Source organism: Nerophis ophidion, linkage group LG02 (assembly GCF_033978795.1).
Source record: "Nerophis ophidion isolate RoL-2023_Sa linkage group LG02, RoL_Noph_v1.0, whole genome shotgun sequence".
NCBI classification, from domain to species: domain Eukaryota; kingdom Metazoa; phylum Chordata; class Actinopteri; order Syngnathiformes; family Syngnathidae; genus Nerophis; species Nerophis ophidion.
Window position 1 is genome coordinate 24,045,615 of NC_084612.1, and position 20,405 is coordinate 24,066,019.

General features: G+C 38.5%; 1 protein-coding gene across 2 annotated transcripts in view; it reads left to right on the forward strand.

Moving 5' to 3' along the window:
• The window catches only part of supv3l1 (SUV3-like helicase), a 34,968-nt gene extending 14,921 nt beyond the window's left edge, over positions 1-20,047 (forward strand). Inside the window, exons 9-16 of one of the 2 annotated variants that reach the window (XM_061879879.1) lie at positions 918-1,098; positions 2,432-2,525; positions 2,675-2,794; positions 2,857-2,956; positions 7,709-7,789; positions 8,364-8,540; positions 8,861-9,009; positions 19,200-20,047. In XM_061879879.1, the coding sequence (XP_061735863.1) occupies positions 918-1,098; positions 2,432-2,525; positions 2,675-2,794; positions 2,857-2,956; positions 7,709-7,789; positions 8,364-8,540; positions 8,861-9,009; positions 19,200-19,602 (1,305 nt within the window). In that variant the 3' untranslated portion in view covers positions 19,603-20,047. The remainder of the gene's footprint in view (positions 1-917; positions 1,099-2,431; positions 2,526-2,674; positions 2,795-2,856; positions 2,957-7,708; positions 7,790-8,363; positions 8,541-8,860; positions 9,010-19,199) is intronic. The other variant, XM_061879888.1, reaches the window with a different exon arrangement.
• The last annotated feature ends 358 nt before the right edge of the window (positions 20,048-20,405 follow it).

Below are 20,405 nucleotides of genomic sequence, written 5' to 3' on the forward strand. Positions count from 1 at the left end.
ATTAGACACAGCTGTGATTAGACACAGCTGTCATCATCTTGAGCTGATTGAGGAGGAATGCAGGTAGCTACCGCCCCTCAACCACTCTGCGTAGGGCCACATATCTGTTGGGCTGAACTTGGGCTCACCTCTTACCTCCGTTAGGACGCCCATCCCCATAGAGACACTTCACAATACATATATATTATATATACATAGTATATACAGTATGTTTATGTATATAATGTCTTTTTTATTTTTTATAACTATTACATAAATACATCATTATATACAATGTATACACATATGATTCGAGGTGGGAATCTTTGGGCACCTCACAATTCCATTATGATTAGAAATCATTTATAGATGCAACTAGAATTTATACTGTATATGTTGATGCAGTTTTACAGTTATTTTCGTTTAACTAAATAAATGTTTCTCACTTGCAAGTTTAAAAAAACAAAGATCGCATTTGTAATAACAGTTTATTTATTTCTCAAATTTATTAAATTAATGTTAATGTGTGCAAAACTGGAACATAAGTGCCCTAAAATAAAGGAGCTGGTCGGATCTCTTGGTGAGGGGGCTCGCTGCTGTTAGGCAAATTTTACAACTGCCTGCATTACTTTATTCACAATAAATACATCGATTATCGATTATTGATGTTTACTAATCGATATTGTAATCGTCCATGTCCGAATTGCGATCCATCTAAAAATCGATTTTTCCCCCACCTCAACATATGATACCAGTTTTTAGTATTAAAACAGATGTGATAAATACTTGAAGTTTACCGGCCATACCATCAACATTTATGCAAAAGCTGTATCAAAAATTCGACATTTAGCAAAGTAAATAAATGATAAATGGGTTGTACTTGTATAGCGCTTTTCTACCTTCAAGGTACTCAAAGTACTTGTGATTGTCACTGCCAGGTGCACACTTACCAGCGCCTAACACCATTCTCCATCCTGGACCACGCTGTGGAGTCTTTAGACAACTTGAGACCAGGGGATTGCATCGTGTGCTTCAGTAAAAACGACATCTACTCCATAAGCAGACAGATTGAAGCCAGAGGGTCGGAATGTGCTGTCATTTATGGCAGTTTACCTCCAGGTCAGTGTGTTAACATGTCAAGCTTTTGAGCATGTCAAGCTTCTATTGCTAAATTAGGGTCCTAAAAATAATTTTATTTATAGGCCCCATCCCTCCGATTGTTTTCGTACTTTTTTTTTCATGTGCAACGATTTTAATGTTTTTTTACTCGAACATTAATTTGATGCATGTTTTGTACTAAAATTATTTTATGGAGAAATAAATGTTTAGTAATTATTTTTAGTGTAAAATACCAATTTCAAGATTATGGAAGCATACAATTATAATTATTGCCAACTATCTACTTTGACCTGGATTCGATTGTTCCATCAATTTACGTGGCAAGTACTAACGGTGTGCACCACAAAGGCCAATATGACTGCATTGGGAAGGTTTGTTCCTGAATTCTGATTAATGATGGATCAGGAAGCGGTTAGGGATAAGTTAATAAGTCGCCCTGTCATTCATAAATGCACATTTTACATAAGCCACTTCACATTAAACATGGACCATCATGGGGCCCATGATGATGGTGACATTCATATCATCCAGGTGAGGAGCCAAGTTGTCTTTTTTAAATCCTTATATCCTTTTCCTCAGTTAGGTAGCGATTGGAAGATTCATTGATGATGTAATGGCAGCAAGCAAATAGTAGCTACTAGCTAAGCTATCTTCTTTTAACGTAGCCATGAGGATGGTAAGCAGCTTTTGTCTGAGGCGTAGGTTCTGTTCCAGAAACCTTAGACGGTGCAGAACATTTGGACGAAGTTGTAAATGGTAAATGGTTGTACTTGTATAGCGCTTTTCTACCCCTTTTTAAGGAGCCCAAAGCGCTTTGACAGTATTTCCACATTCACCCATTCACACACACATTCCCACACACTGATGGCGGGAGCCAGCATGCAAGGCGCTAACTAGGACCCATCAGGAGCAAGGGTGAATTGTCTTGCTCAAGGACACAATGGACGTGACTAGGATGGTTGAAGGTGGGGATTGAACCAGTAACCCTCAGATTGCTGGCACGGCCACTCTCCCAACTTCGTCACTCTGTAGGACTTCAACTAAACACACAGTAGCGCTCCAGTACGTGGGGGTGAAACAAAGTGTAGGCTCGATGTGGTTGAGTCAATCAGCTACCAGGACTGAGAATCTATTGTTCAGTTATTTGTTTGCCACCAGCCAATAGTGTTTGATGTCACATAGGCAAAGGCTTCATTGCTGCATGCGGAAGATAGCTGGTGTTATGAAATAGGTGTCTATAGTACATGTCTACAAAAAGCAGTAAGTAGGAGGCGAGGGAAAGCTGTAATTTGTCTTCTGGCTTTATTTATTCAAATTAAACTTGTTTTTTCAGGCACCAAATTGTCCCAGGCTAAAAAGTTTAATGACCCTGATGATCCCTGCAAGATCATGGTAGCAACAGATGCTATTGGGATGGGCCTTAACTTGTAAGTGCCAACCTAAACACACACACACACACACACACACACACACACACACACACACACACACACACACACACACACACACACACACACAGGAGAACTCCAAAATGGAAGTGTTACTGTGACTAATTAGACTTACATCTGTTTTCCAGGAGCATAAAACGCGTCATCTTCAACAGTCTCATGAAGCCAAACGTCAACGAGAAAGGGGAAAAGCATTTGGAAACCATCAGCACGTCACAAGCTCTGCAGATCGGTGGTCGTGCTGGGAGGTTCGTCCCCTCTTATTGTTTGGTTATATTTTGTAGAGTTATTTAGTTATTTTCTCGTCCAGATTCTCCTCCAAGTTCAAAGAGGGAGAAGTGACCACCATGCACAGAGAAGATCTTCCAGTCCTGAAAGAAATACTCAGTCAGACAGTTGACCCCATTGAGGTAAACGTGCACACACACACACACACACACTGGTTATCATTTGGAATGGCGACCAAGTTTTTGATCATCACTTGTGGAGACAAGGGAAACAATATATTAGTTTTAACTAAGGATGGATACCATACAGAATTAAAGTACTATTAATGCCAGGATACCACGTTTCACTTTTCAAGAAAACTAATTTAAACTTTAATTTTTACTTTTTATTTTGAACAACATTGAACATGAAGAACATAAAAAAAAACTGTTCTACTTAACTAGTATGCTGATTATCTCTTAATCTACTATTTTAGTTGCAATCTCCTTTTTGTAGGCCGTAATGCTGTTGTACACATAGAACTTAAATGCTTGCCATTCCCTGTTTTGGAGAGCTTTCGGTTCGGCCCTCAGATATTTTAAACAGTCACTCTTTCCTGGTACAATACCAGAAAGGATGAATCGCTTTATATACTTCTCGACGGCCTTCACCTCTTTCTGTGTCCAGGGTCGCTTTTTCGCTGCACCTTTACCTTCAAGTGACTATACAAAATATGTGTATGAAAATAAAATAAATAGAAGAAGATTAAGAAATTAAGTTATACATTTGTTTGCTATAAAGTCTTTAACCCACAGAGAACAATGCATACATATGCATTTGCGTTATTTGTGACAAAGACGGATAAAATTTGACTAAAAAACAGTTCACCGTATTTTCCGCGCTATAAGCCGCCCCGGGTTTTAAGCCAGACCTTTAATGAATGGCATATTTAAAAACTTTGTTCACCTATAAGCCGCACCGGGTCATAAGCCGCGCCTACGCTGCGCCAAAGGTAATGTCAAAAAAACAGTCAGATAGGTCTGTCAAACTTTAATAATTTATTACATACAAACCAGTGTGCGAATGTGCAATCACAACAATAAAAAACACTCCAAATATAATGCGCAAATGTACAATCACAACAATAGTAACACTCAAAATATAATGCGCAAATGTACAATCACAACAATAGTAAAACTCAAAATATAATGCGCAAATGTGCAATCACAACAATAGTAAAACTCAAAATATAATGCGCAAATGTGCAATCATAACAATGGTAACACTCCAAATATAATGCACAAATGTACAATCACAATAGTAACACTCAAAATATAATGCGCAAATGTGCAATCACAACAATAGTAACACTCAAAATATTGCAGAGCAATAGCAACATCAAACACTCAACGTTGCTCGAACGTTAATGTCACAGCACACAAAATAAACATTTAAAGCTCACTTCCTGAAGTTATTCCTCGTCCATAAATCCCTCGAATCCTTCTTCTTCGGTGTCTGAATTAAAAAGTTGAGCGAATACGGCATCCAAAATGGCGGGCTCCGTCTCGTCGAAGTCATCAGAGTCAGTGTCGCTGTTGTTCTTGTACGCGTGTCTCTTAGTATTAGCCATTTTGTGGTCGTCTTTACAGAAACACACAAATTAAAGGAATCGTATTAGCCGCGCGCTTCTTCTAAGGGGGCGGGTGCGTACCCTGGTGGTTGCGTACCGTAGAAGAAGCGCTTCCTCTTTCCAGGTGGGCGGGTGCTTACCTTGTCGGTTGCTTACCGTGGAAGAAGCGCTTCCTCTTCTATGGGGAAAAAAGATGGCGGCTGTTTACCGTAGTTGCGAGACCTAAACTTTATGAAAATAAATATTTATATTAATCCATATATAAGGCGCACCAGGTTATAAGCCGCACTGTCAGCTTTTGAGAAAATTTGTGGATTTTAGGTGCTGCTTATAGCGCGGAAAATACGGTATGTATGTAGTGTACCTTTTGTAAGAATGTGTCACTGCACGATGTCCTGATGATCCATCCTTTTTTTTGAAAGTTGTGTCGGTTTGGGGGGGCCGTATTTGTTCATTCTTAGTGTTTGGAAAGGTCACATCTTCTGTGGGTTCAATGTAAAAACATTCAGTGTCATCGGCCACATTTAATAAACCACCAAAATGAGTATTGACATTACAAACCATTATCAGGGAAAGAAGAGTTTTCATCCTCTCTGGTTAGATTTTCGTCTTCAGTTTCCAAAACACATTCTGTGGTACACACATGTTAAGCTTCAAATTGAGTTCATACCACAAAAAAGGATGGGAAAAAATTATAGACAAAGGCAACAACAAAGATGACAACTACCATTTTGACCAATTGTGATTTCATCTAAGTTCTTGCCATGGAATTCTGATAGTCGACCTAGCTCGAGTGCCATCAAAACTTTGCTGATTTTTGCCAACTCCAGTGTCTTTTCAGGAAGTCCATAGAACTTGCGATGGATTCTAATATCATGGCCAAGAAAGTTGATGAGCTGGTCCATCTCTGTGTCTTTCTTGTTTAGCACATTTGAAAGGGTGGCAGCATGTTTTCGTAGTTTTGTGGATGTAAGCGACACAGAACACTTTGCATGACATGCTTTTGCATAGTCTCGTATGCAGTCAGAACCACGGAAATGCGTCATCGCTGTGGGTCTTGCAAACAGGTAATTGTTGTCTTTGAAAACCCCACAAGATTCTCTGTACTAAACGAGAAGTTCTAATGCACACACCACTTTGAAGTCGAATGTTTTCCCCTGATGACAATCCTTGAAAAATGTCTGCAGAGTTTTTTTTTCACTTCAGAGTGCCATCAACATCTTCGTGAGGATCAGTTGTGTCTATTGACAAAAAGCCAACAAGGGCATGGCTGCTACCTCTCCTTCTCTTTGTCTGTTAAAAAGGATGATCTGTGTCAAACATACTTTTGTCAGGTCTGACCAGGCCTTTGTGGAAGAATTTTCAGATAGTGTACTGCTGCACTCATCGTGCATTTGAGAAACTGATGCATTTTTTGAACATCCTCAGTAAAGGGCATAAGTTGTGGTGCATTCCACTTTTCTTCAGCTATGTTCCTCAGGGGTGTTGCAGAGATCAACTCGTTCCACTTCTTACGATGGACATCTTTGAACTGAGTGGCATTCCTTACCAACTCTTCATTGTTGTTTATGAAACCTTGTGCTTTCAAGAGTTTGCTGACTTTAACCAGGGAATTCCCAAGTTTAGTTGTCAGTGATGGAATGCAGAATTTGTTAGTGTCACTATCATAGCCATAAGTACATTTGACAGCTTTGACCATCTCCAAGCAGTTCTTAGGATTTACCAAATCCTCCATTTTTTTCAAGGTAGTTACTGTCCTGGCATTATGAATCAGTCTTCCTAATTCCCGCATCTTCTCTCTGACACATTGTTGATTTTTTGCTGACATACCACTTTTGTTCAACAAGTGCTACCCAACATTATTTCTGTGATTGGATCAGGAATCATTACACTTATTGTTTGTACACAGTTGTTTGGATACACTTGAAGGCACAGGCCCAGTATATCTGCACATTGACTGGACTCTGTTCTTTCCTGGTTTCCGGGTGACTGATGCAGGTTTGAGGAAACAACTTCGCATGTGTCTCCACAGTACCTTTCTGGTAAACAGTCCTTGGCAATGTGCACAGTGCATAAAGTAATTTCCTTTTAGCTTCTTTAGGTGGTCGTTTGAATGGCACTAGTTCACCCTTTCCTGACTCCATAATAGAATTGTGAGCATAGAATGTTTCCTTCTCTCTATGGAACTCGTTGGAAAGCTAAGAGCTGTGGCTTTTTTCAATCTGTTTTTGTGTGCACTTTGTAGATGTCTTGCCATCTTGGCATAACGCTTACTGCAATACAAGCAATAATGTCTTTTGTTTTGAACTCTTTTCATGTTTTTTGACTGGAGCGCAAACAACTACGGTGTCAATTGTTTCCTGACTTGAACAATATTCCTCTGTTTCAGTGACATCAGGTTTTATGCTGTTTATGTCCAAGTCTATGTGGTCTTCTGTAAATCTGTCTTTCATCTAAAATGTGTGAAACAAAATCTGAGGTTTTTAATTTTTCCTTAATCTCCAAAGTCCACCATAACTATAAATATAACTTCTTAGAAGTCCTTATAGACAACCGATTAACATTAAATTAGAGCTACTTTGACTATAAACCAGTCCAAATGCCCCAAAAAAAAGCAACACAAAGTGAAACCATTGGAAAAGGTTTGCTACCAAAAAATACATCCTTACATCCTTAACTCTTTGTAGTAAAATATAGTTTCCAATCCAAATGCCAAAAAAAAGAAACATAACGTGATTCAACAGCTTTCTAAGAGTAATGCTATGCTAACTCACAAGACGTAACTACTTTACATATTTTTTTGGCTTAACTTGGTTATAAACCCATTGCTCTGGCACAAATGATAGTCTATAACCTCCATTTATAAGAAATATGTGCTAACCTTTTGGTTTGAAGGCTTATTTTCGTGTTTTGTCAGCCGACATGTCCTGCACTGCAGAGGAACCTCCTTCAGTTTTGGGACCAGGTCTGGTCGATTGGTAATCAGTGAAGGTATATGAGCCGAGAAGCGAGTGCAGTACCAGCTACAGGCCTATGAGAGGCCCTGCTGTGTCAATGTCTCACACTCAAACTAACCAGTAAGCATGTTTAATGTAAAAAAAAAAAAAGTTTAAAAATCACTTGGGCATCTTCAGAATGGATATGAGTATTATTTAAAAAGGTTTCCCTTTAGGGGACCTGTTTTTTTGTCCCCATAACGTTAAACGTCCCCTAAAGTGACTTTGTAAACAGAGCGACGTCCCCATTAAGTAAGCATTGCCAGAACACACACACACAGAGTTGTGTGAACCCTATCTTCAATAATAACAAATAATTTTTTTCTCAGACTGCAGGTCTTCATCCTACTGCAGAGCAGATTGAGATGTTTGCCTATCATCTACCTGATGCTACTCTCTCCAACCTTATTGTGAGTACAACAGGAGCAAGTGTCACAGGACAAAAAGACAATAATTACCCAAATGAGGGACTTTTCTAAATAAAGACACTCTTGTGCCCCAAAAATATGTCTCGGTTTCCATACGATGTCTTGGTTTTATTATGATTAAACACATTGTTCACTCAGTCTTTGTGCTGCAAATTAACTCTCCACAGAGCCAAAGAAAGTTATAGTATAATAGTAATAGTCTAGCCAAAGTCAATGAAAGCATTAGTTAGTGTTTTCAGAGTGCCACTGAAAGCACCAAACTAGCACTGTGAGTGTAGTCCCCATCCCCTCTCTTGTGACCAAGAGTCTTCAGTAAAGGGAAAAGTAATGTTAAATGTTTATGTATCCATTTCCTTTGTCATTTATATGCATTGTCTGCATGTATAACTATTATTATTTTTGTAGTAACATTTTTGGGTGTATGGAATTAATTGGATTTGCATTTTTGCAAAAACTGTTTTCATACAATTTGATTTTTAACAAAAACCGAGATACCACAGTAACTATGTAATTACTGTATATATTAAAGCTGGCAGCCTCTCTTTCCTTGTCTTAGGACATTTTTGTCAGCCTCTCCCAAGTGGACGGTCTCTATTTTGTCTGCAACATTGACGATTTTAAATTCCTGGCTGACATGATTCAACACATCCCGCTCAACCTGAGGTCTCGCTATGTCTTCTGCACGGCTCCCATTAACAAGAAGCAACCTTTCGTGTGCACATCCTTCTTGAAGGTAACAAACTTGTCTCCCTTCAATCCTTTTTCAAAAACATTTTTGCGGTTATTAAGTAGCACTCCTTGTAATCCCAGGGCATTAAATAAATCGAAACTACACTTTTCAGTTTGTCTTAGAAGATGTTTCGCAAATCAACTTAGCAGGCTTCATTAGTTAATGCTCATAGACTTTTATTAAACAGAAGTTTCCAGTTTAAATGATTCAATTCCCTGAAAATATCACAACTGCATGAATGAGAATATTCATTGAGACTACTTCAAAGTTCTTATCAGTCTTCTTTTTTGCTGCTTTCATTCTTGTCCTTGCCTGTCCCATAGTTTGCGCGTCAGTTCAGCCGAGATGAGCCTTTAACCTTTGAGTGGGTCTGTCGCCATGTCAACTGGCCTGTGGCCCCGCCCAAAAACATCAAGGATCTGGTTCACTTGGAGGCGGTTCATGATGTGTTGGATCTATACCTCTGGTTAAGGTAATGCTTTTATTTAGACTAAAACAACTTAGAATAAATTATTAGGAGAAGTTGATACACATTTAAGACTGCACAACTTGAACAGTGTTTGAAATGGAACCAATGCAACAAATAACTATTTGACTGAATAATTTGCTTCATATATGGACATATAAACTGAAAAAATATTTTCACAAACCTGTATAAACATTATAACACATTTTCCTTATGTCATCCAAGAAGCTAATTTATAGCATAATTAGTGTTTATTTAGATATTTATTAAATATAAAGTGACAAACTCAAAATTACATCTAGTGTTTGATTTTTTTTAAACATGGGTCATTATTTTTAACATATTATATATAAACCAGGGATTCTTAAAGGGGAACATTATCACCAGACCTATGTAAGCGTCAATATATACCTTGATGTTGCAGAAAAAAGACCATATATTTTTTTAACCGATTTCCAAACTCTAAATGGGTGAATTTTGGCGAATTAAACGCCTTTCTATTATTCGCTCTCGGAGCGATGACCTCACAACGTGACGACACATAGGTAATCAATCCGCCATTTTCTCAAACACATTACAAACGAGTCAAATCAGCTCTGTTATTTTCCGTTTTTTCGACTGTTTTCCGTACCTTGGAGACATCATGCCTCGTCGGTGTGTTGTCGGAGGGTGTAACAACACGATCAGGGACGGATTCAAGTTCCCTCCACCCACATTTAATGCCATACAAATACTTACCAATCGGCGGATTTAAGTTGCTCCAGTGGTCTAGTCAAAAGATGCAATTGTTGGTTAGAAGGCGATCGCCGAATAGCTTCAATAGCTATTCGCTCAATAGCTTCAGTTTCTTCTTCAATTTCGTTTTCCCTATCTGCCTCCACACTCCAACATCCGTTTCAATACATGCGTAATCTGTTGAAACGCTTAAGCCGCTGAAATCCGAGTCTGAATCCGAGCTAATGTCGCTATATCATGCTGTGCTAACCGCCATGTGTTTGTATTGGCATCACTAGATGACATCACAGGAAAATGGACGGTGGATTTACAGATAGCGAAAATCAGGCACTTTAAAGCCTTTTTTCGGGATATTCCATGATGGGTAAAAATTTTGAAAAAAACTTAATCAAATAAGCCACTGGGAACTGATTTTTTATTGATTTTAACCCTTCTGAAATTGTGATAATGTTCCCCTTTAACTTTTTTGATTCAGTTTCCACTACAGAGGGACACTGAATTAGTACCGTAATCTTACTCTTGTTTTTATTTGTAGTCAACAATCTAAAACCTACTTACAGTTTACAACCTTGTCAAATGTGTTAATCACAAAGATTATTATTTATTTAGCACATAAAAATTAGGCTATGCTCAGGCTGATTAGAAAAATAAGTACTAACCAAATATACTGCATACTAATTGGAGTGGGGATGGGTAACTTCACTCTGGCAGAAGGCAGGATACACTCTGGACATGTTAATAATAAAATAAAACAACTAAATTGATAATGCTTATGTTTCTTAACTAAACTGTCAATAATATTTAAGTGCAAATTAAAATACAGTTTCACCACTTTAGTCATAATCTTTGCACTTCAAAAACTTTTATATGACTTTAGCGCTAGACTTCTTCTGTTTGAGATTGTCATTACTGCTACAAATTGGAAAAATTGACAACTAAGTACAGTGGCAGCCCAGCTGAGAAACAAATCTTTTTTGCCCTTTAATGGGCCCTCGTGGCCCAATCGTCTGGACACTGTTATATACAGTAGAATCTCAACGTATGACCTCAATTGGTTCCCTGACTGAGCTCGTAACTTAAAATCACTTCTATCTGAAATGAGTCATCATTGAAATTAATTGAAATCGATTTGTTTGGTGATTGACCCCCCCAAACCAACCACCATTTAACATCTAACATGCCTTTTTATAAAGAAAAAAACTTTTAGCTAACAAATATTGTTGAAAAACACTACAATAGAACAACCACAGTAATTTACTGAAATGCATACTTGCCAACTCTCCTGGATTTTCCGGGAGACTCCCGAGATTCATTGCCTCTCCCGAAAACCTCCTGCGACAAATTTTCTCGGGAAAATCTCCCAAAATTCAGGCGGAGCTGGAAGCCACGCCCCCTCCAGCTCCATGCGGACCTGAGTGAGGACAGCCTGTTTTCACGTCCGCTTTCCCACAATATAAACAGAGTGTCTTCCCAATGACGTCATAACTGTAGAATGATCAGGGGCGAGTTCTTGGTTTATTATTAGGCAGTTTCATTAACGTCCTCCCAGCGCCGTAACAACACACAACAACAGCAGTCACATTTTCGTCTACCGTAAAGCAGTTTGTCTGCCGTAAACAGCAATGTTGTGACGCTCTTAAACAGGACAATACTGCCAACTACTGTACATGCATATGTGACAATAACATCTACGGCTTTTAGAGAGTGCAGTGCACAACTGCGCACACAACAAGGAGCTGAAAGATTCCAGACTCTAGTGCATTTGATGAAAGCTATTTTGTGCGTGCCACACAGCAATGCATCAACAGAGAGGGTGTTCAGCATGGTTAGACAAATAGTGACAGAGAATAGAACAAGGATGGACATTTCAACCCTTAACTCAACAATGAGTAGATGAGTGTTATGTGTGTGTGTGTGTATATGTGTAAATAAATGAACACTGAAATTTAACTATTTATTTTATTTATTTATATATATATAATAAAAAAAATATATATATAGCTAGAATTCACTGAAAGTCAAGTATATATAGATATATATATATATATATATATATATATATATATATATATATATATATATATATATATATATATATATATATATATATGAAGTGGCATAAAACACAAACTGATTGTTCCTATAACCCCTTTGTTTCAAATGTGTGTTCCACTTGGGGCGCGGGCATCTTGTCTGACTCACACCATATACACAGCCTTTCTTGTCACGTATTTTTATTTTTTCCGCTTTCCATCCACTAATTCAAACTGATCCAGCAGCGCAATTGAAGATTGTTTTATTTACAATAATCAAGGAACAGAATACTCGGGAAACCAAATAAATAGTAGCTTTTATAAAGCCGAGGTCTACAGACAGGTGAGGTCTACAGACAGGTGAGGTCAAAGACGGTATGCTGGTGCCCGACTGCCAATCACGCGCCCAGCGCGCTCCTGCCCCTTATAGGCCTGCGTGGGAACTTTTCACCACCTGCAAAGGGTGCACACTGACATACACGCATCAATCACTCAAAAATAATAAAATAAACCTAGATTCAAGTATGGCTCTCTATTTGGCTCCTACAATAAATATATATATATATATATATATATATATATATCCATCCATCCATTTCTACCGCTTATTCCCTTTTGGGGTCGCGGGGGGGCGCTGGCGCCTATCTCAGCTACAATCGGGCGGAAGGCGGGGTACACCCTGGACAAGTCGCCACCTCCTCGCAGGGCCAACACAGATAGACAGACAACATTCACACTCACATTCACACACTAGGGCCAATTTAGTGTTGCCAATCAACCTAGTGTATATTTCATATATATATATATATATATATATATATATATATATATATATATATATGAAATACTTGACTTGGTGAATTATAGCTGTATATATTTCCCTCCCCTCTTAACCACGCCCCCACCTCCTGAAATCGGAAGTCTCAAGGTTAGCAAGTATGCTGAAATGTAATAATATTGTACAGCATTTTTTGGGGGAGCAGACTTGATAATGACTTCTTCAGGCTGCTTCTCCGTTGTGTAATGATTGGAACTGTTGTTTTTTGTGTTGCACACAAAAATGTATGAGGATGGACCAGAGAGGTCAGAGTTGACAACAACCGATATGTACTGTATGTCTGCTTCAGCCCTAGTGAGTTAGGGTAATGGTCGATTTTACAGTTTTTAAAGTCAGGAGATAGAAAAAACTTCAAACACGTCGGGCACACCTTTTGGCAGCTTCTCTGTATTTTCATGGATAAATGTCTGCGGTTTGGATGTTGTTATGGTGCAAAGGCTGCAATCTGCTTGAGAGTTGTGCAGACTTATCTGCACAACTGCATTGTTTGTTTTTGTTTTTTATTCGTTGGGTGTCCGCCTTCTCTTCTCGCTGCTCTCCTTAGCACTAACTTTCTCAGTTGCAGTGGTTGGAAGGCAGGATTGTGGACTGTCACTACTTCAACCAGAAGTTAGGATACTCCTAACTCAAATGCATCCTTGCAAATTTAAGCATAACAGAAAGCCGAGAGACCGCTCCTTTCTCAAAATAATCGTAAATTGAGGTACAACTGTACAAATATTATATTGCCGGTATTAATGTCAATTATATACTGCAGACTTGTCAATTTGTTATCTGGTGAATTGTCTACATAGGCAAAAAGTGAAACCTGGGTGTATATTTTTTTTTTAGAAAGTGAGGAAAATAAATGACGAATTAAAAAATGTATTTCAGATATTTATTTATTTTTTTTAAATAATCAGGGATTCTGTCTCTGACATCTCCACAATATAGGAAATCATTTACAGTATGGCAAAACAGAATTTAGTCTGCCACCGATTGTGCAAGTTCTCCCACTTAAGTCATGACAGAGGTCTGTAATTTTCATCATAGGTACACTTCAACTGTGAGAGACAGAATGTGGAAAAAAAAATCCAGGAATTCACATCGTAGGAATTTAAAAAAAAATATTTGTAAATTATGGTGGAAAATAAGTATTTGGTCATTTCAAACAAAGACGATCTCTGGCTCTCACAGACCTGTAACTTCTCCTTTAAGAAGCTCTTCTGTCCTCCACTCGTTACCTGTATTAATGGAACCTGTTTGAACTCCTTATCTGTATAAAAGACACCTGTCCACAGCCTCAAACAGTCAGACTCCAAACTCCACTATGGCCAAGACCAAAGAGCTGTCGAAGGACACCAGGAAAATAATTGTAGACCTGCACCAGACTGGGAAGAGTGAATCTACAATAGGCAAGCAGCTTGGTGTGAAAAAATCAATTGTGGGAGCAATTATCAGAAAATGGAAGACCACTGATAATCTCCCTCGATCTGGGGCTCCACCCAAGATCTCATCCCGTGGGGTCAAAATGATCATGAGAACGGTGAGCAAAAATCCTAGAACCACACGGGGTGACCTGCAGAGAGTTGGGACCAAAGTAACAAAGGTTACCATCAGTAACACACTACGGCTACAGGGACTCAAATCCTGCAGTGCCAGACGTGTCCCCCTGCTTAAGCCAGTGCATGTCCAGGCCCGTCTGAAGTTTGCCAGAGAGCACATGGATGATACAGCAGAGGATTGGGAGAATGTCATGTGGTCAGATGAAACCAAAATAGAACTTTTTGGTATAAACTTAACTTGTCCTGTTTGGAGGAAGAAGAATACTGAGTTGAATCCCAAGTTTGGAGGAAGAAGAATACTGAGTTGCATCCCAAGAACACCACACCTACTGTGAAGCATGGGTGTGGAAACATCATGCTTTGGGGCTGTTTTTCTGCTAAGGGGACCGGACGACTGATCCGTGTTAAGGAAAGAATGAATCGGGCCATGTATGGTGAGATTTTGAGCCAAAACCACCTTCCATCAGGGAGAGCTTTGCACCGGCCGAAAATGCATAATAAACAAGGAAAAAAATATATACATCGCACTGGAGTATAAATCGCATTTTTGGGGGAAATTCATTTGATAAAATCCAACACCAAGAATAGACATTTGGAAGGCAATTTAAAATCTACAAAGAATAGTGAACGACAGGCTGAATAAGTGTACGCCATATGACGCACAAATAACCAACTGAGAATGTGCCTGGTATGTTAACGCAACACATCATGGCAAGAGTCATTTAAATGACTATAACATATAGAACATGTTATACGTTTACCAAAAAATCTGTCACTCCCGATCGCTAAATCCGATGAGATCTTCTTCCTCGGTGTCGCCTCTGGTATGGGCCCCGCTAGCGTCCTTTCTGCTGCTCGATTGCTGTTCTCTGAAGTATATTTCACTACGTCCAGCTTGTTCTGCAGTATATGATTTCCTTTTCAGTGCCATTTTAGTTCAGTCCTTCTCAGTTTTTATAATTTACCGCGAATGTTGTGATCCATTTTAATAGCTCAGGCAGTAGCATATAGCAGTGAGCATATCATGACCCACAATGCACTTCTGCCATGACCCGCCCCCGTCAAATTCTTATTGGTTGGCGTGTGTGTGACGATTGCGGACATTTTCTTCGTCGCTCACGCGAATCAGATAAATAATATTATTTAATATTTTACGGTAATGTGTTAATAATTTCACACATAAGTCGCTCCGGAGTATATGTCGCACCCCCGGCCAAACTATGAAAAAAACCTGCGACTTGACGATAGAAAAATACGGTAATTATCGTTCTTTATCCCTAGTCAATATGCACAATAAAATCTTGGCAAAAATGTTAGCCACACGATTATCAAATGTACTGTATTTTTCGGACTATAAGTCGCAGTTTTTTTCGTAGTTTGGCCGGGGGTGCGACTTATGTGTGAAATTATTAACACATTACCGTAAAATATCAAATAATATTATTTAGCTCATTCACGTAAGCGACGAGACGTATAAGATTTCATCGGATTTAGCAATTAGGAGTTACAGATTGTTTGTTGTTTAGCATGTTCCATGTGTTATAGTTATTTGAATGACTCTTACCATAATATGTTACGTTAACATACCAGGCACATTCTCAGTTGGTTATTTATGCGTCATATAACGTATACTTATTCAGCCTGTTGTTTAATATTCTTCATTTATTTTAAATTGCCTTTCAAATGTCTATTCTTGGTGTTGGGTTTTATCAAATAAATTTCCCCCAAAAATGCGACTTATACTCCAGTGCGACATATGGTATATATGTTTTTTTTCCTTCTTTATTATGCATTTTCGGCAGGTTCGATCTACACTCCGGAGCGACTTATACTCCGAAAAATACGGTAATAGGAAAATTAATTCATACTGACCAAACTGGCTTCATGGAAGGTCGACAATCTTCAGACAATAAAAGGAAATTGTTTATTTATTATGCGAGAAGTCTCCCTTATCCCACAGCAGTATGCACTGTTGATGCGGAGAAGGCATTCGACCGCATAAACTGGTAATTTATGTTTTGCACATTACGTATATTTGGAGTTAGAGATACATTTTTACAATGGATTAAGATGCTTTATACAAGGCCCATGGCATCAGTCAAAACCAGTATATGACTCTTCCTGACTATATTATACACCTTGCTAGCACCAACCCCCCCCCCCCCCCCCTCTCCCCCTCCGTGTGTCGGTTGAGGTGGGCGGGCTGGAGGGCGCGGGGGTGTATAAAATAGTCAGGAAGAGTCATGTATGCAAAGGATTCGGGGTATTTGTTGTGTTGCATTTATGTTGTCACTGTGAGGATGTTCTCCCGAAATGTGTTCGTCATTCTTGTTTGGTGTGGGTTCACAGTGCGGCGCATATTAGTCAGAGTGTTAAAGTTGTTTATATCACAACCTTCAGTGTAACCTGTATGGCTGTTGACCAAGTATGCCTTGCAATCTCGTACGCTTGACGATAGAAGCAGTGAAATGCATGCGTCCGGCCGGCACGCACTGTGCAGATGCCATGGTGTAAAGGCGGCGCGATGACATGTTGTAGAGGACGTTAAAAGTAAAGCCATCAAGGCAGCCCTCAATATTGTAGTCCGAGTGAAAATCAGAGAATGTTAGCCCCGAGAGGCACCAAAATCCGGAAACCCCCCGAAATAATCCGGGGGGTCGGCGATTATGCAGCTGAGCCACATCAGAGTGGGCAAAGAGCTGCATGCGGCTCCGGAGCTTAGTGATGGGTTCGGCAGTTCTTTTGACTGTACTGAATCACTAGAATCAGTTCCTTAAATTGAGTGGTTCAAAAAAATGTGTTCACCGAATCAGATACTGTTACTTTTTAAAACGGTGTGCGTTTCCGGCCTGTCCAATAAACAAAGTGTGACTAAATGTCTTGGTTGTTAAATATGTTTTATTGCACTGAAATGAACATAAGAAATAAATAAAAGTGGGAAATAAAAAAAATTGTAATAGCCTATTAAAATGCTTGAAATCAACAGTTAAATAAATAGGCCTCGTTTGTTTAGTGCAAAAACAAATATTAAATTAAGAAACCCTTAACAAATGCCAATATAAAAACTAAATTTTCTGTTTCAAAGAAATAGTAAACCTAAATATGCAAACAAAAAGAAAATAAATACCTTCAAAATAAAACAAATAAATTAAGAGCCAGAAATGCCAACATAAAAACTAAATGTTCTGTAGCAAAGAAAATGTAAACTTAAATATGCAAACTAAAAAAAAAAATACCTTCAAAATAAAACAAATACATTAAGAGCCAGAAATGCCAACATAAAAACTAAATGTTCTGTAACAAAGAAAATGTAAACTTAAATATGCAAACTAAAAAAAAAAAATCCCTTCAAAATAAAACAAAAAAATTAAGAGCCAGAAATGCCAACATAAAAACTACATGTTTTGTAGCCTACGTTTAAAAATATAACAAAGAAAATATCAACTTAAATCTGCAAACAAAAAGAAAATAAATAGGCTACCTTAAATAAAACAAAACAAATATTAAACCAAGTGCCAGAAATGGCAACATTCAAAACTAAAATTTCTTTAGCTTACATTTAAAAATATAAAAATTGAAATATCAACTTAAATATGCAATAAAAAAGAAAATAAATAGTTCGTTTTCATGTGGCCTGAGTCAACATTAGCCGTTAGCTTGGAGAATGAATGGAGAAGGGATGCCAATGGCATGAAACGTATCCTCGCGACGAGAGCAGAGAGCGAGAGTGTTGTTGTTCACTGAGTGATTCATGTCGTTAATCCGCGGTGAACGAATCGTTCGCTCAGCCCCCCCCCGTATCCCCCCCCCCCAACATGATGAGTCGCTGGCTGCGTCGTTCGCCGACGTCGGGGGTTCAGTGAGTCACAGAATGCGCCAGTTCCACACAAACCGGCATGGTCACGGAGTTCAACTGAACTGAGAAAGGAACGAATCAGTTCATGGAGTGATTCGGTTCAGTACGTTCACTCAAAAGATTTGTTTATTAGAACGAATCGTTCGCGAACGACACAACACTACCGGAGCCGCGGGTTGCCGACCCCTGATCTACAAAGATACAAATAATTGCTATTGTGACATCCTGTGGACAAATTGAGAACAGCCGTTACTTTCATTAAAACATTTTTGGTTAATTTTTTATACTTAACAAACTCATCCCACGGGCCGGTTACAAGCTATGTTTGACACCCCTGCTGTAAATCATTGTTAATGTGTAAAAATTAAAGGGGAACTGCACATTTGGGGAATTTTCCCCTATCATTCACAATCCTTAAGTAAGACAAGAACACATATGTCTTTCTTTTTTTATGCATTGAAAATACTAAATAAATGTTATCAGATGTCTGCTTACAATGGAACCAAGCGTCTTTTTGTGTAGTTTTTTGCCATTTCTGGGTCTATATTGGTCAAAGTGTACCAACTTGTCAGATTACATCCTCATCCTTCTACTATGCAGGTGAAAGACATGATTTATTATCTATAATAAACTTCCATGAGCAGGGAAGCGAGAAAGCAGTTGACCACTTGATCATGTCAACATCGCCACACAAGCTCGTGATCACGGCAACGCTATAAAAAGTTGGTCTGCGTTAGCGCTTCCAATAACAATATCACTAATACTTGGTCAATATTGAAGTCACAAAATCTAAATAGAATATTGTCGGTGCTTTTTGGGTATTTATTTATTTGGTTTTATGGGTGGAATAGAGGACCTCCCATTGGCTGTGCTGTAAGGAGACTTTTATTTACATTTGTTTACAAGTTAGAATGCATTAAAAATAATACATCCATCTTCATGTCTTTCATAATGATTGTAAACGATAGGCAAAATTCCCAAAAAAGTGCTGTTCCCTTTTAAGTTTGTTTATTTATACTGATATATTTATTTATAATAAGTTTTAAAAATGCCGATGTTTCCGCAATTAACTTTTTTTTTTTGTTTAGTTGAATAAATGCAGTGCCTATAATTAAAGAAATTAAGGTAATATTGTCTTACATTAGCTGTTTCCTTCATTGTGCTAACCGTCAACATTGTTTCTCTTCTAGTTACCGTTTCATGGACATGTTTCCCGACACCGCATTAATTCGGGAAGTACAGCGGGAACTCGACAACATCATCCAAGAGGGAGTACAAAATATCACACGTCTCATCAGAGCCACCGACCCGACAATTACCAGCACGCTCTCAGGAACAGTCCCCAGAGAGCTCGGTGGCGACAGAAAGGATGCACCAAGAGTCAGAAGAACTCCAAGCTCTCAAAGACAATCTGGACCAAGAATGGACAGGTCGTTGACTAACCGCTTGGTTCGAGACGGACTGCTGACGTCTGAGATGTTGCAGCAGCTCCAGATGGAGTGGTCTAATGGACAGACCAAGGACCTTATCAATGAGAGCGCAGTTGATGTCAAATATAGTAACAAAGAGAACGGTAGGAAAAAGACAAAATGAACTATTTCGTGTTCTGGACTTCTTCGATACACACGTAAGGCTCCAACCTGATACAAAACGTATGTAGAGTACTGTATGTATGTGAGGTCTGTTGCAATGAACGGAAATGTAGCAGTGATATTTCAACATTAGGAGCAGGTAGGGCTTACGTATCTTGCTCAATTTTCTCAACATTCATCATTAAAGACTTTTAGGTGACACTGGATTAAATCATAATTATTATTCATCTTTTTACACATGCCCAGAAATCATGTGGAGCTTTCTGTGAGGATTGTGCTTCCAACAGCCCATTGTATTAAAGTACTCTTATTGTCTGGACATATACATCATGCCAACCAGTTTTAGTGTTAAAACAATCTCAAAACTTATTTTCCCTGTATTTTACTTTGTTGTTGTATTACTGTAATTAACTTTCAATAAAGCACATTGTTGTGATCCAATAAAAGAGCGGCATCCAAAAGTCTGCCTTTACAAAGATAATAATTTGACTATTTGTGGCAGTGGTCATCCGTTTACTACAATTTTATAGTTCTAGTGCGGACTTTTAGTATCTCTTGTCTAACAATTGTTTTTTTTTAAACAAAGCAAAAGAGTAGACTTAAAAATGTTTTTGTGTTTAGTATAAGATAATGAATGTGGAGCCGAGTGAAAATAAACATTTAACATAATAGCCATATTCTTCATCCTCTCCTTAAAAGACCAAACCTCGATCCTGACCTCATGATAAACAACCGACTTTCCCTTTATTTCGAAAATCCTCGAAAAAATTTTTGCAGAGTACTTAGCGTCTAATAATCTATGTG